Below are 14,490 nucleotides of genomic sequence, written 5' to 3' on the forward strand. Positions count from 1 at the left end.
GAGAGCGGGCGGCGTCTCCGCCCCCGCTGTGGCTGCGAGTGCCTGGGGCCGTCGGTCAGCGTCTGGGGGAGCGAGGGTAGTGCGAGGGGGGGGTGTGGGCTTCCTGCGGCCCTTTGTGGGTTTTGCTCTGTTACCGGTCGCTGCGCTCGGGAACTCAGTGCACGTAGAGGAAAAGCTTTAAAAATCATTCTCGAGTATGGGTTACAGCTCGTTGTGGGGTCGTGCATGTCTTGTTTACCGTCTTCCCCCCCCCCCCCAAAAAAAAAACAAAAAAAAACACAACCATAACCGTAAATCGCTCAATTTCTATATAAATTATATATACTTATATAAAAAAATCATTTAATTTCACTTGCTATTGTGAATAATTCTTATATATTTGTGTATTGAAAAGCAAGCAGTGTGGATTTTGCTGTTGTAAAGGTTACTGATACCAAACATACCTAAGCTGAAGGCGGTACTCTGTGCTTTTAGTTTTATGTCTTCATATCTGGTAACAGCAACTGGAGAATGCGTTTTAGCCTGGAATTAGCCCCTGTTTGTGTCCCTTTGGCAGGGCCAGTCATAGAATCATAGAATCGCTCAGGTTGGAAAAGACCTTAAAGATCATCAAGTCCAACCACAACCTAACTATACTACCTTAACTCTGATATCCCTCTGCTAAATCATGTCCCTGAGCACCACATCCAGATGGTTTTTAAAGTTTTTTTTTTCCTCATTGCTATCAACTGTTTTATGCGTGCAGAAACTGACTTTTAAGACCATGCTATTTAAAAAAAGTGCACTATTTAAAAAATAGTAGATATTTCATAATTTCAGTAATAACATTTTGATACTTTCTTCTTTAGATCCTTCGCATACTTTACAGTTAAAGACCGACTACCCCAGATCCTCACAAAAGTTATTGACACTCTGCATCGACACAAAAATGAGTTCTTTGAAGAACATGGGGAGGTAAGAGTAAGGTTTCTGCTTGCCTGGGATTTTGCTTTTCCCTAACTATTAGAGATCCCTTCTGTGCCTTTGTGTTTTCTGTTCCCCTTTATTAACCATAAGGTTCAATCTAAAAAGAAGTCCAGTGTGTGATTCATTTTGGGATGTTATGCATAAAATGAATGTCATTCACCCAAATGTGTTTGGCTGTATCAAGCTCTGACTTGTTCTGGGACTTGTGTGTGGCAGCTAAGGCTTATCACTTACTGATTTCCTGAAAGATTGCACTATGTTGCTATAGGAATAAATGTTCAGAATAGGAACTTTTGTTTTTCGCTTATTTCAGAAAGGTGTTGAAGCAGAGAAGAGAGCTATATCCTTCCTTTCCAAATTACGGAATGAACTGCAAACAGACAAACCTGTGATTCCTCTAGAAGATGAGCTGCCTGATGCTGCCCTGTGGAATCAATACCTAGACTACCAACGTAGTCTATTAAATGGAAATGGAGAACCAAGTTGGTTCCAGTCCCCTTGGTTATTTGTAGAGTGTTACATGTATCGAAGAATTCATGCAGCATTAGCACAGAAGTAAGTATTTGGTTTGGTGTCTTACTCTGCAAGACAGTACTGTTTTCCGTTTTTATTTTGGGAGAAAGAAAGACTATAGGAAGTAAGGTGAATCAGAATTTTAAGCTTTTACTATATCAATTTCCCATTGTCTCACACTTCAGATTTAAAATCAATGTTTTCTACTTTCATTCAGTAGATTTAGAAGGTAGTATTTTTTATTATGTCTCAGTTTCTGTGACTTAGTCTCTACGAAGTCTCTCAAGTTTGACTGTTTAGCTTGACCTTGCAGACTACTGTTTAGTGAGATCTTAGAAGTTATTTAGTATTTTTAAAGACTAGAATTGTGTCTTGAGGTATATGTTAACCTACCTATCTGTTGGGCATTCTAACTTGTTTTGCTACTGCTAGAAATTTGAAGTTCTTACTGCAGAACACCCAGCTTCAATAGCCCCTGTTCATTCTGCACCATCATCTTAGTTCCAGTTGTGTTTGACAGCCCACATGTTGCATCAACTTAAGGAGCTGATCCTGGTTAAATATAACTTGGTAGGAGTTTGTTGTGCTGGTACTATGGAGAGGTGCCAATACAATGTAAAGAGATAGGAATTAACAGGTTTAAGCTCAAAAGCTTTATGCACTGTGGAATTCTCCTTAGCATTATGGAGACAGAAACACAGTAATGGATTTCTTTGTTTCTACTGAGATATTGCACAATTTGAACTCCCGTAGCAAAAAAATCTTCTGGATTGCTCTTAAAGTAAGCTTTACATTTCTTGATCTTTATTATTTGTCTACTCTTAAGTATGTGGTTCAATCATTTGTCAAAAAGTATAACTGCAAATACGGTTCTTACTTTAGGTTGATATTTCTAATATATTACAGGAGCTGAATTATTTTGTCAACTTTGGCATGTTAATTTTCTAAAGTCTTAGTTAAAAGCTTTCATAAGAATTACCACTGTAAGAGACCTTGGTATGGGAGATACACTTCAGTAGGCAAAAATCCAATTAAAAATGGGCCCACAATTCACTGTGCATGTGAATTCACTGTGCTTTTTCACTTATATTTTATAGTTTTATTCATCTGTGTACGAAAAATGGAGTTCATAATTGTTACAGTATGTGCAGTCGTGATAGAACGCTTGTTCATTTTCAGAGTATGTTGCTAATAATTTCAAGATGTCCTGTATGCTATTTGTTCCAGTAAGATATGTTATCAAGTTTTTATTGAGATATGTAAGAATCCAGTATGATGAGTTGAAACTGGAAAAATCTAGCGGGATTCCTTAATGTGGCTTAAAGAAGCTGAGCTCTGACCTTTCCTTTTCAAATGTTTCAAGTTCTGTCATAGAAAATGTGGAAAGTATGTTAATACATTCATTCTCTTCTTATTTTTAGCCCACCTATTGGCAGCTTTGACGTATTTAAGGAAGGAAAGGCTCAAAATTTCTTTGAATCCCAAGAGGCTATTATTGCTTTATGCACTTACTTTCAGGAACTTCTTAAAAACATCAAGGATTTAGATGAAAAGCAACTTCAGGGGGAACTTTTTAAACTACTGCAGGTAAACTTGTAGTGCTTCTCTGTAACAAATGAAAGCTTGAGGTTATAAAGAAAATTCAGCTCTTATGTTTATAAAGATGTGGTGAAATCCTGACAGATATACTTTATTGCTACTTTGGGAATGTTTATGTTTTGGTCACCTGTATTAAGTTTGATGTTTTCCTTATACCACTGATGTTCACTGTGTATTTGAAAACTTCGCTTGTTCTCCCTCAAAAAAAAAAAAAAAAAAAAAGCATCTCTAAAACATCTGAGTCAATTTCCAGATGGCCCTTTTGTTGTTTAACCATAAAATTTGAAAGCAATTCATTTTACCATCACTTGAAAAATCTTTAGATGTACGTGGGCCAGAAGAGCTTTAAAAGCTCATAACTCTTCTTGGAAAATAATGCATTTGGGTAGAGTACAAAATATCATAGGATTATGATAAGTTATATTGTTGGCAACAATGCACATGAACTATTTGATCAGTCTTTGTACTTTGTAAGAAGTTCGTTAGAGTGTACTTTATGTATTCATGGAAAAAAATATTATAAATTCTGCTGCTTACCCGACTTCATCATATAAATTAACATGCTTTTACTACTCCTTTTTTTTTTTTTTGTCTTCCCTCTGATGGTTTCTGGAATTACAGTGTAGAAAATATACATTACAATTTTTCTGGTGTACTTATGTCAATCCAAAATGTCTGTCTAACATGCTGATGCATGTTTCTGATGCCTGCATAAATGCAGAGCATTGTTTAGTTCCTTCCAAGAATTTTTTTTCAGTATTGAGATTATTGTACAAGAAGTTGAATTTTATTTAAACTTGGAAGAAAATGTGGATTTAGAGCTTTTATGTCCCTAAAATAGAAGCAAATAAAAATCTTTAGATGTATGTGATATTTGAAATGTAACTGTAATGAGGCTTACCAACTGTGATTTTTGTGTTTTCTTTTCCTCCCCCTCTTTCTAGGTGTCACTGTGGGGCAATAAGTGTGACCTTTCTTTTTCAGCCGGTGAGAAAAGCTCTCAGAAATCTAGTCCTTTACAATGCCTGGAAGACATGATACCTTACATCATAGTGAATGATATGGAAAAACTTTGGTCACTACTTATAAATGCCAAAAAAAGGAATACAGATAAGTGTACTGTTAGAGTTGATATAATCTTGGATAATGCTGGATTTGAGCTTGTAAGTGATCTTGTGTTGACTGACTTCTTGTTGTCATCAAAGCTGGCTGATGAAGTCCATTTCCATGGAAAAAGTATTCCGTGGTACGTGTCAGATACAACAAAGAATGATTTTAACTGGACTATTAAACAGCTCCAGTCAGCTAATCATATGTGGATGTCTAGATGTGGGATAAACTGGGAGGGCAACTTGAAAAAGGGCATTTGGGTTTACCAAGATCACATGTTTTGGACTTTGCCTCATATCTATTCCAGCATGGCCGAGGTTGCTCCTGATTTGTATGCTGATTTACAGAAGTCAAACTTGCTTCTTTTTAAAGGTGATCTAAACTATAGAAAATTAACAGGTGATAGAAAATGGGAGTATACTGTTCCATTTCATCAGGCCTTGAACAAGTTTCATCCTGCACCTCTCTGTAGTTTAAGAACACTGAAATCTGACACTCAGGTTGGCCTGAAGCCTGGGCAGGGTGAACAAATCCAGGCTTCTGAACCGGAATGGATGATAAGTGGCAAATATGGGATAGTTCAGTTTGATGCTACTCCCTGATTCCAGTTAAATGGTTCCTAAAGTTCTAACGGCTAGATGTAGAAGAGTTGTGACTGCTTTCTCTCTGTTTGGCTTAAGCAATGATTTTTTTGTTTGCCCTTTTTTCCAAATAATTGGTTGTTCCTTAAGACTTGGACGTTCCATAAAAATTTCTGAGCTGACTTTGTGTACATAAATCGCTCTGTATTTCAATATATACTTTTTTTTCTAATGCCAGTGGCTGATGTCTAAGATGAATATGTCTATTATTTTTTTTCCCCTCATCTGTGGGTATGAGAGTTTATGCTTAAGAAGTGAAAAATCTACTTCAGAAGCCATTTCCTTAATCACATCTACGCATGTATTTACTTACTTCAGGATAATTTGTTCTTTATGTGCCACACATTGCATGAAAGTTAATATTTTAGCAATACGTAAATAAATTCTTTTGAATATGGTCATTGCAGGATCATATTTTAAAACAGTTTGAAAGAGTTTACTTGTACCTAGACTTTATCACATAAATTAGTTTTTATGTGTTGCTTGTGTCAATGGACAAACTGCTTTCAGCGTTTTTAAATAGTTATCTTTATTTGAATATAGTTAGCAGTATATTAAGATAAATGTTTTTAGTAAATATTGATTTAGAATTTGAAAACTAAATTTTTTTATTTTAAAATATGAATGAATGTTGCTATTTATTTTCTTGGTAAGAGGAAAGTTATCCTATATGGTAAGAAAATCAGTAGAAAAAAGGACAATTTCATTTTAAGAGTGTGGAAGGTATTATTTATTTAAGGGTCTCTACCAAAAACAACAAGAAAAACAAAAACAAGAACAACAAAAAAACACAAGCTTGAATTGAAGGTGGCCTTCATATTAGTGATTGTGTTTGAAGCATTTTTGCCTCTTTCAACTTAAAAATCATGTTATCCTTCTAAAATATATATACTGGGGAAATGCAGCCCCAGTTGCACTGAGAAATACAGTATATGTTAGAGATATATACCATACAGATTGCTGCTTATTGGAGTTACATCCCAGTTTCTTCTCCTCTACTCCAGTGTCAGGATACCTCACACTGAAATTGGGTGGGAATTTGGTAATCTTTTTGTGATTTTTTTTTTTTTTTTTTCCTTCCCCCCCCCCTCTCAAAATGTAAGGAAAGGAGAAGGATTTCAGTAACTTCTTAAAAAAATAAAATAAAATAAAATTAAAAATGGATTCTCTCAAGTCTTAAAGTACTGCTGGAATTAGGGCCTTTTATAGAAGAGCTGCAGGTTTGTTGGGAAATGGTGTTAAAAGTCTGTCTTTCTCTCTGTGAAGTTGTCCAGGGCTTCTAACAGCAGAACTTGCCCCTGGTAACCAAGGACATTGTTATTTAGAGGAAGAGTAGATGGAGAGGAAGAGTAGATCATAGGTAGAGAATCTTCCCCTTCCATTTTATAGATACAGTGAAATATTATACAGTTAATCAGAGGACACCAAAGTGTCCTTATTGACTACATTTGGAATGCTTTGGAAAGAGAATTAGAATGACTCTATGGTGCAAGTTGGATTAAAAGAAATTTCTTCACTCATGGTTAAACTAAGACAAGGATAGACTTTAGTAGGTCTAAAGAAGTTGGAGAGGGAAGATGGAATATTTTGTAGCTTTTCTGGGCTTTGAAATAAAACTGGAATCCCCTTCTGCTAAGTGAAATTGCTAGCGAAGTATGCCTCATTTATCATTCTAAAATGGAGAGAATCAATTGCTGCTACAAGAGACTGCATTCTTATAATAAAGATCTATATAGTAGATGAATATGCTCCATTTACTCATGACTTTGATTATTTGTGTTTGTGTTTTTCTTTCTTCTGACATCTGAAAGTGTAGTAAAATATATGAAAGTTGCAAGGTCAAATATTCAAAAACTAAGATGCTGGGAATTTCTAGAGGCAATATGATATTGGAGGTGGGGCTCTAGTTTTGAGAGGTGGGCTTAGTGCTGTCCATCTGCCTTGTACCACTGGCCTAGTACTCTTAGAAGATAGTTTGGTTAGGTTGTGGTTGGACTGGATGATCTGTAACATTTTTTCCAACCTGAGCAATTCTATATTCTATAATCGTAAATCACTTGATTAGAATGTGTAAGTTAGAAATCCAGTTAAGAGAGCTGAAGGTCAGATAGCTCATCTTTGTCTGGAGGGAGCTCAAGGAGGCTCCAGCTTTGGTGCTTTGATAAAATACATAAACATCATGATGAGTTTGACCATTGGAGCCTCAGTTTCTCATCTTTGAGGATGCTGTTAACTTATTTCAAATGCACTTTGAAGCAACAGCTTTGGGTCAAGAGCACATACAAAAATGGATGTTGTAGAATACGTGCAATAAAAACAAAATAATTAATGAAAGAACCTGATTTGTTTATGTACAGATTATTTGTACAGTGCTCACTTAATCTGCTGAAGAGGTTGAAATGTGTGTAATAAACAAGAAGAAAAAAGGGTTGTTTCACTGTTAAGGCATTCCTTTGCTTAAGAGGCGAATCTATTCCCAGTCTCTGCAGATGCTGAGAAACTTGTTTGCATTTTTATCTGGCTATTAATCTGTCTCTGTGTTCCCAAGTTGCTTTCTAGCTCTCTATTTCTGGAAACTCAATGCAGTAAGTACTCTGAAGTCGTGATAAATAGTCCTACAAATTCTAAACCACTTAGGAAATGCATCAGTGGTTGTACAGTAGTACTCAGTCTTCTTGTTGGAGGCCGTTGTGTTGATGTTTGTGGGGAAGCAGGATTTCCTGAGTATTTTAAGACATGTAGTTCTTAGATTAGCACTTGAAATGTAATGTAAGGCATGATACCACACTGAGGAGAGGAGGGAAAAAAAAAAAAAAAGGAAGTTCAATTCTCCAGTTCATAAAGTGAGCATATATTTAACCCCTCACAAAGAGAAGTCTGGAAATTTACATGTGACAATTATATAAAGAATGCATAGCCATATCTTCCAAATTGCTTGACTTACTATAGCTGCAAAGTACCATTTATAGACAATATAGTGTGCATCATACCTTTCTGTTTGCTGGTTGGCTGTATTGTTGTAAAATTTGCATTGCTAATAAGGAAAAGAAGTGATGCTGAAATGCCAGTATTATATTCTCCCGTGCCACAACATAGTGTTACTCTGGTGAGGCATTGTCCTCCCTGCTGAGTTAGTTACAGTTTAATTGAAAATACTGTATCCACTTAGGAAATCCTGTTGTAGATATTCAGTGTTAACTACTTGTGTAAATGCAGCTTTGTGAAAGGGCAACATGCACCTACAGCACTTAAGTGGAATTTACTGTTATTAGTATAAAGCATACATTATAGCAATAGCTTATGCTATAATACTGCATAATTATTTTCTTGAGTCTTCAAGAAAGTTGCTTCTGTACATTAGTCACAACTGATTGCCCAAAATACTTCTACAGAATAACTCAGGAGCTACTGATTTGTATAATAAATTCTTGAGGGTTTTTTTTTTCCCATATGCCACTTGATTACTTACATCAAAAATAAGGGCATTTTCAGTGATTCCAAGGACCACAGACCAGTGTCTTTTGACTCTGTTTTTTTTATTCTACCGTTTGAGCAACTGTATTTGTAAATCAGTTTTTGAGAGATAACGATGACTTCCATCTGTGATGAAACTGTAGAAAAATAGTGTCACAGGCACAAAGAAAACCAGTATATGAAACTAAAGACTTGACAATTCATTGGGTAAGATATATACAATAATTCTGTATGCATTTGAAGCTGTAAGATGAGGCTTTGTAAAATAGATGCAGAAAATAAGTTGACTGTGTGACTGGAAACTGTTTTAAGAAACAAATCCTTTAACTGTGTGCAAATGTCAAACTTCTGTTTTAATGGCTGGAAAACCAACTTGAAATAATTCAGGTCTAAGTTCCTGGTATTTTTCCTCTGACATGGATTTTATATAATGCCAATAAAGCTTATTTATCCACTGAGGTTTTGAAAGAAATAGATAAGAGTACCTTATTTTTTTTCCTTAATACTACCATGTCTCAATAAAAGTTTTACCTTGTTACAATGCCAATATTGTTGTTTGTTTCAAAACTTTGAGAAACTGTTGAAATAAATGTGACAATTTCTTCCTACGGTTAGTGCAGCTGGCAGTTACCAGTGTCGTTTCCTAAACTGATAGGTGCTCCATATGTTTTCAGTGAAAATTGGAAGCATTTCAGTATTTCAATCCATGCAACTATGTTTGAAAAATTTTGTTTTATATGCGCTACTGATGTTCTGAAAACCTTAATTGTTGCTTTTGAAACAGTTGCTTTAAAATTCATAGTGTATTTCAATTCATGGTTGAACTACTTAATTCTTTGACACGAAATGTATTTATCTCCAGTATTCTGTCAGCATATGAAAAATATTCACTCTATTGCCCAGAAATTACCATCATTATGTATGCATTGTATATAACAATAATTCTGAGGTGAAATTTTTTTTTATAGAATTGCTCATTTTTAATTCAGTATTTTGTTTGCTCAGAAGCCTTGTCTATCCAAACTTACAGAGCAAAAGTATAGAATGATTTTGTTTTAAGGCAAAAAATAACCTATGACTAATCTAAAGAGTTCTGAAAGAAACTGAAAATGTATTGTTTGAAATGTTTCTTTTGTTTCTTTACAGTATGGCAGTCAGCACAGTAGATGAGTTTTTCCTATACAGTGGACACCTTGTGGTGGTGTTGGTGGTGGTTTTTTTTTTTTTTCCTTGTCTAAAGAACAGGTCCAAGATCAGGTTTTCAAACCTTTCTGAAATTTAATAATTTTTATTCTAGCTGATTCAGATGCATTTCTATTACCCCTGGAAATAGAAGAGGTACATTTATTTCATAAATCAGCACAGGCTAATTAATTTAAATTCTGGCTTAGCTTCACAGTTGTGAATTCCGCAGATAAATTCTAAGGAGGTGTTTTATTTATACTTCCTGTAGCTGTTTGGCTCATTTCTCTTTTTCTCCCTCACTTCTATGAATTAACTGTCATATTATGATTGTATAAAGTAAATGTTTTCACTATTTCTATGCTGCTTTTATCAATATCCTTCAAACTTCCTATAAAGACATTGCTACACTTCCACAAATTTTTTCATTTTTCAGGATTCTACCCATTTTTTTCAAGTCTTTAATGAAGTCAAATATTTGGAACTAAGGAGGAGGCTAATGCAAGATATATAGAAATGTGTATTAGAGGGTTTCATGACCCCTCACAATGTCTTCTCCAGTACATCTGAAGTTTCACGTGGGATGAGGATGGAGTTAAACTCTTTTTCACAAAAACCAAAACCAAACAAACAAACAACCCAAACACCTGCTGTTTTGTTTAGGCAGAGGAGGAGCTCGACTTTATAAGGCTGGTAAATCCCTAAGTTTGCCTGCTATTAGATTTCCAATAGTACCTGGTACCAGACATAACTTATACAAACACAAACATTCATAATCCTATTAGTTATATTGTCTCTCTTCTAGTTTTCTTGATAATATAATTGCATTAATAACTTTTCTACCTTGAAGTTTGTAAATGCGTCAAGAAGCTGCCTCCAGAGAGGCAGTATCTCCCTTTAATTGAAGTCATAGTTTCTAGCACTTGATCTCTATATCATATCCGCTGCTAGTCGTGAGCTAGACTTTGGTGTCAACTAACAAAAGAGAAATAAGTTCTGTCTTGATTTTTTTTTTTATTTAGAGGAGATAAGATGAAGATAAGGCACTCAAAAGAAAATTCCTGTGCTGCAGGATGTGATTTTTGGTGATGGGTAGTGGGTAGTACAGGTTGGCGTTGGACACATTGAGTATCTGGAGCTGATACCTTTGTGAAGGCAAACATGAGTCTTGGCTTATCATCCCCTCTGACTTTCATGCCCAGTGTTTGTAAAAATTGTTGTCGATGCCCCATTCCTGGATGCATTCAAGGTCAGGTTGGATGTGGCTCTGGGCAGCCTGGTCTAGTGGTTGTAGTGCATGTAGCAGGGGGGTTGAAACTCGATGATCATTGCGGTCCTTTTCAACCCAGGCCATTCTGTGATTCTAAGAAAAATGTATTTTCAGTTATTTTAGCCAAATTTGAAGACAGATTAAATACAGTCTTCTGGAGAAAGAGATTTCATTTTTTTCTTTTAGTCTAAAAGTTAGTTTTGCTTAGTTTTGCTTAGCTTTGCTAACCTCTTTTACCTCAGCTCTATTTGCTTTTGCATGAATGCCTGAAATGCATATCATGCAAATCATTTGGAACTGATGTGCATAAAAACCGAAATACTTCACCACCTCAATCTGCTACTGATGTAAATGGCTTGAGGTTAGTAGGTTTTCTCTATATAGTATCCATCAATCAAGGACTACTATTTTCAAGATTAATATTTTGATTCAGCCTTTTAATCAATTTTTATAATGTATTTTATATGACGATATCTGATGATAGCAGAATTAATGAAACAACATTTTCTGCTCAAAGATTAGAGTGACTTTATTAAGTACATGAACTTAAGATTTGGCATAACTCTTTTCTCAGGGTGATAAATCCTGTCCATGTATTTTCTGTAACAGATCATGAAGCATTTCATTCAATGTAAATGATTCCCTGAAATTATTAAAAAAAACAAAAACAAAAACAAAAAAAAAACCATTCAGAACTAGTCTTTCTTAAGTTTTTATGTTCCCTCTGTAAAGAGAAACATTGAGTCCTTTTTGTGAGCTCTATCTGTAGAATTTAGCAAATAAGCTTTAAAATATTTTAAGATTCATGATGCTGTAATAAGATAGTTTTCCTTAGTGGAATGTCTTGAAGGGCAGGTATAGCACTCCCTCAAATTATCACAGTCTTTTCAGTGCTGTATGAAATTTCTGCTTTTCCTCATCTTTATTCTTTCCCTTTTTGTTATTCTCACTACAGTTTAGTATATTTTTTTTTAAATCCTGATAATTTCATAGCATATAATATATGCTATCTCTACATCACTAAGGCTGTAGAAGTAGCTGAAGTTTGTCTCTTGAACCAGCTGTGGCACTGCAGGATTAGTGATGGGGGAAGAAATGCACTCAAGCACATAAAGTTGGGAGAAAGTTTCACAGTGGTTTAGCCACACATCTGTACAGGGCTCTGGTAGTGGGACAGATTGGGCCGTAGTCAGATACTAAACAAGAAATCTTTGTCTATGCATATGGAAGTTTTATGCTGACTTTTATATGAGACTACCTGTACGAATTCAGCCTGTCAAAAATATCGGATATATTTGAATTGCAGAATGAGTTTTGACTGACTCAGTGCTTTGTAGCATGTGGCTGTAGCACCTTTGATTTGGGTACAGCAAGACCTGCACTACTGGAGCACAGTGTGAGGCTGTGCCCACAGCAACACTGGCAGACCCTGTGCCAAGCCCTTTGCTGCACCCTGCTAGTAAGGAGCTGTTCTCTGTGTCTGATTGAGCCAGGATGCAAGGAACAAAAACATGATGTGCTGGTACTGCCTGATGCAGTTAGCTACTGTATATATTGCTCCCAAATTACTTTTCCCTATTCATTACTACCTTGTACATGTTTTGCATTGTTTATTCCCTGACCTTCCCCAGCTTGGCCTGTACTATGTTTTTCTCTGTACCGTTTCCTTTAAAGTTCCAAATCTGCTATTGTCTTCATCAGCCTTATCCAGTCATTCTTCTCTTTTATTTAACAGCATTTGAAATTGTAACAACCTGGCTTTTCCCAACTGCTCACTGAGATGGGGGCACATGGCTACCTTTGCTGCACATTATCTGGCCAGGGCCTCAGGACGACTCAGCCCCACACCTGCCTCAGTGTTCTTTCCTTTGCTCTATTTCCAGTCTTATTTTCTCTCTTTAAGAGAGAAAATTAATCACTTTAAGCGATGCAACACTTTAAAATATGGTGAGTATCTACATTGGCACTGCTGTGTGTAGATGGGGAGAATTCTGTTATTGGCAGAAAGAGTGACATAGTGTCAGGCGCACAGACAGGAGGAGGAAAAAAAAAAATAGAGCAGACTTGTATGTTTAGGTAACAGCAATCTGTCCTTAACACAGTTTTCCTTTATGTTGAGCCTGCAGCCTGAGAGTAGCATACACGTGCATGTCTCTAAATAATGAACTGATCATTTACAGCTCTCTTCTAAAAATGAATAAATAAAAATAATACCAGCCCTAGCTTTTCCATTTTCTTCTCTGGAAGAAGAAACTGAAAGAAAGGTGTCATACATCTTGACTTCAGAGTGAGTCCAGAAATCTGCTGAGATTGCCCTGTTCCTTGGAGGCATTGTGGCAGGCCCAATTAAGTAGCTCACAGAATCTCCACAGTAAGTCATATGCAACAGCAATACACCTGCACATCTGAAGGGTGTTTTTTTTTTTTTTTTTTTTTTTTCTTGCTAGTTCCTCTGCCCCCATGTTTATCTACTTGATTTGGAAGGCAGGTGTGGAGGAGGGCCTCCCTTGTCAGCTGCACATCTTTTTGCTGTAATGAAGGCAGCCTGGTCTCCCCATGCTGTGTGGTGTGCTCGTCTCACAGTTCTGGAGAAGAGACTGAAACTGTGCCTGAGCCAAAAGCATGGTGCTAGTGAAACATCATCTACTCTTCACCTTCAGTTCTGAAGGAGAAGGGCAGTTTTTTGTCAGATTTATTGAAGTTTTGTTGGTCAGTGTTTATTTGCAGTGGAAAAATGCTTCTGTGAGCTTCCTTTCAAAAAGACAGTTCACTACCAGGCACTGAGCTCTCTTCCCCTTTGCAAATTAGAGAGAACTTCTTGTGTTCTCCACCTACTGCTGGTGGGCCCAGCTGCTGCTGCTACAGTTCTGGGCTCTGTTTTCCATCACCTGTGTGGCATATGACTCACGCCTCTTGCCCAGCAGAAAAAGCTCTGGTTGTGCTGATTGGCAGCTGGCTGGATGTGAGCCCACAATGTGCCCACGTAAGTGAGTCAGCATCAGCCTGTTTTGAGTCAGAAAGCATGGCCAGCAGGACTGGGAAAGTGACTGTCCCCTTGCACATGGCACTGGTAAAATCATACCTTGAGTACTGTGTTGTTTTGGGTCCCTCACTACAAGGACATTGGGTTGTTTGAGCGTGTAGAGAGAAGAGCAACGGAACTGGTGAGAGGACTAGAAAACAAGGCATCTGAGTGTGGCTGAGGGATTTGAGGCTGCTTAGTCTGAAGGAGGTTAGGGGACACCTCATCACTCTACCTGAAAAGAGGCTGTAGCGAGGTGGGTATCTTTCAATTGACAAGTGATAGCATGTGAGGAAACAGCCTCAAGTTGTACCAGGTGAGGTTTGGATTAGATATCAGGAATTTCTTCACGGAAATGTTGGTTAGGCATTGGAATGGACTGCCCAAGGAGGTGGTGGAGTCCTCATCCTGGAGGTATTAAGAGATGATGTGTAGGCATGACACTAAGGGCCATAGTTCAGTGCTGGGACTCAAAAAGTTTGATGGTTGAACTTGACAATTTTGTAGGTCTTTTCCAACTTAAATGAGTCTATGATTTGATGAAAATGGCTTTGTGGCATCATAGTTTGATGTCATGTTTTAAAGGGGGGAAAAAAAAGAGATCGTGGCTATAATGGGGAGGGTGCGTGCATGTTGACCTTAATCTTCAGACCCAATATTAGTGTTACTGAATGTGTGTATTCAGTACTGGCCCATAACGAGTAGAAACTAGC

At 36.8% G+C, this 14,490-nt stretch overlaps 1 protein-coding gene across 1 annotated transcript in view; it reads left to right on the plus strand.

Moving 5' to 3' along the window:
- The window catches only part of LOC100542625 (coiled-coil domain-containing protein 170), a 56,520-nt gene that overhangs the window by 403 nt on the left and 41,627 nt on the right, over nt 1-14,490 (plus strand). Inside the window, exons 2-5 of the mRNA XM_085217037.1 lie at nt 849-954; nt 1,280-1,521; nt 2,901-3,066; nt 4,023-4,766. Coding sequence (XP_085073163.1) covers nt 849-954; nt 1,280-1,521; nt 2,901-3,066; nt 4,023-4,766 — 1,258 coding nt within the window. The remainder of the gene's footprint in view (nt 1-848; nt 955-1,279; nt 1,522-2,900; nt 3,067-4,022; nt 4,767-14,490) is intronic.

This window comes from Meleagris gallopavo, chromosome 2 (genome assembly GCF_905368555.1).
Source record: "Meleagris gallopavo chromosome 2, MGAL_WU_HG_1.1, whole genome shotgun sequence".
NCBI classification, from domain to species: Eukaryota; Metazoa; Chordata; class Aves; order Galliformes; family Phasianidae; genus Meleagris; species Meleagris gallopavo.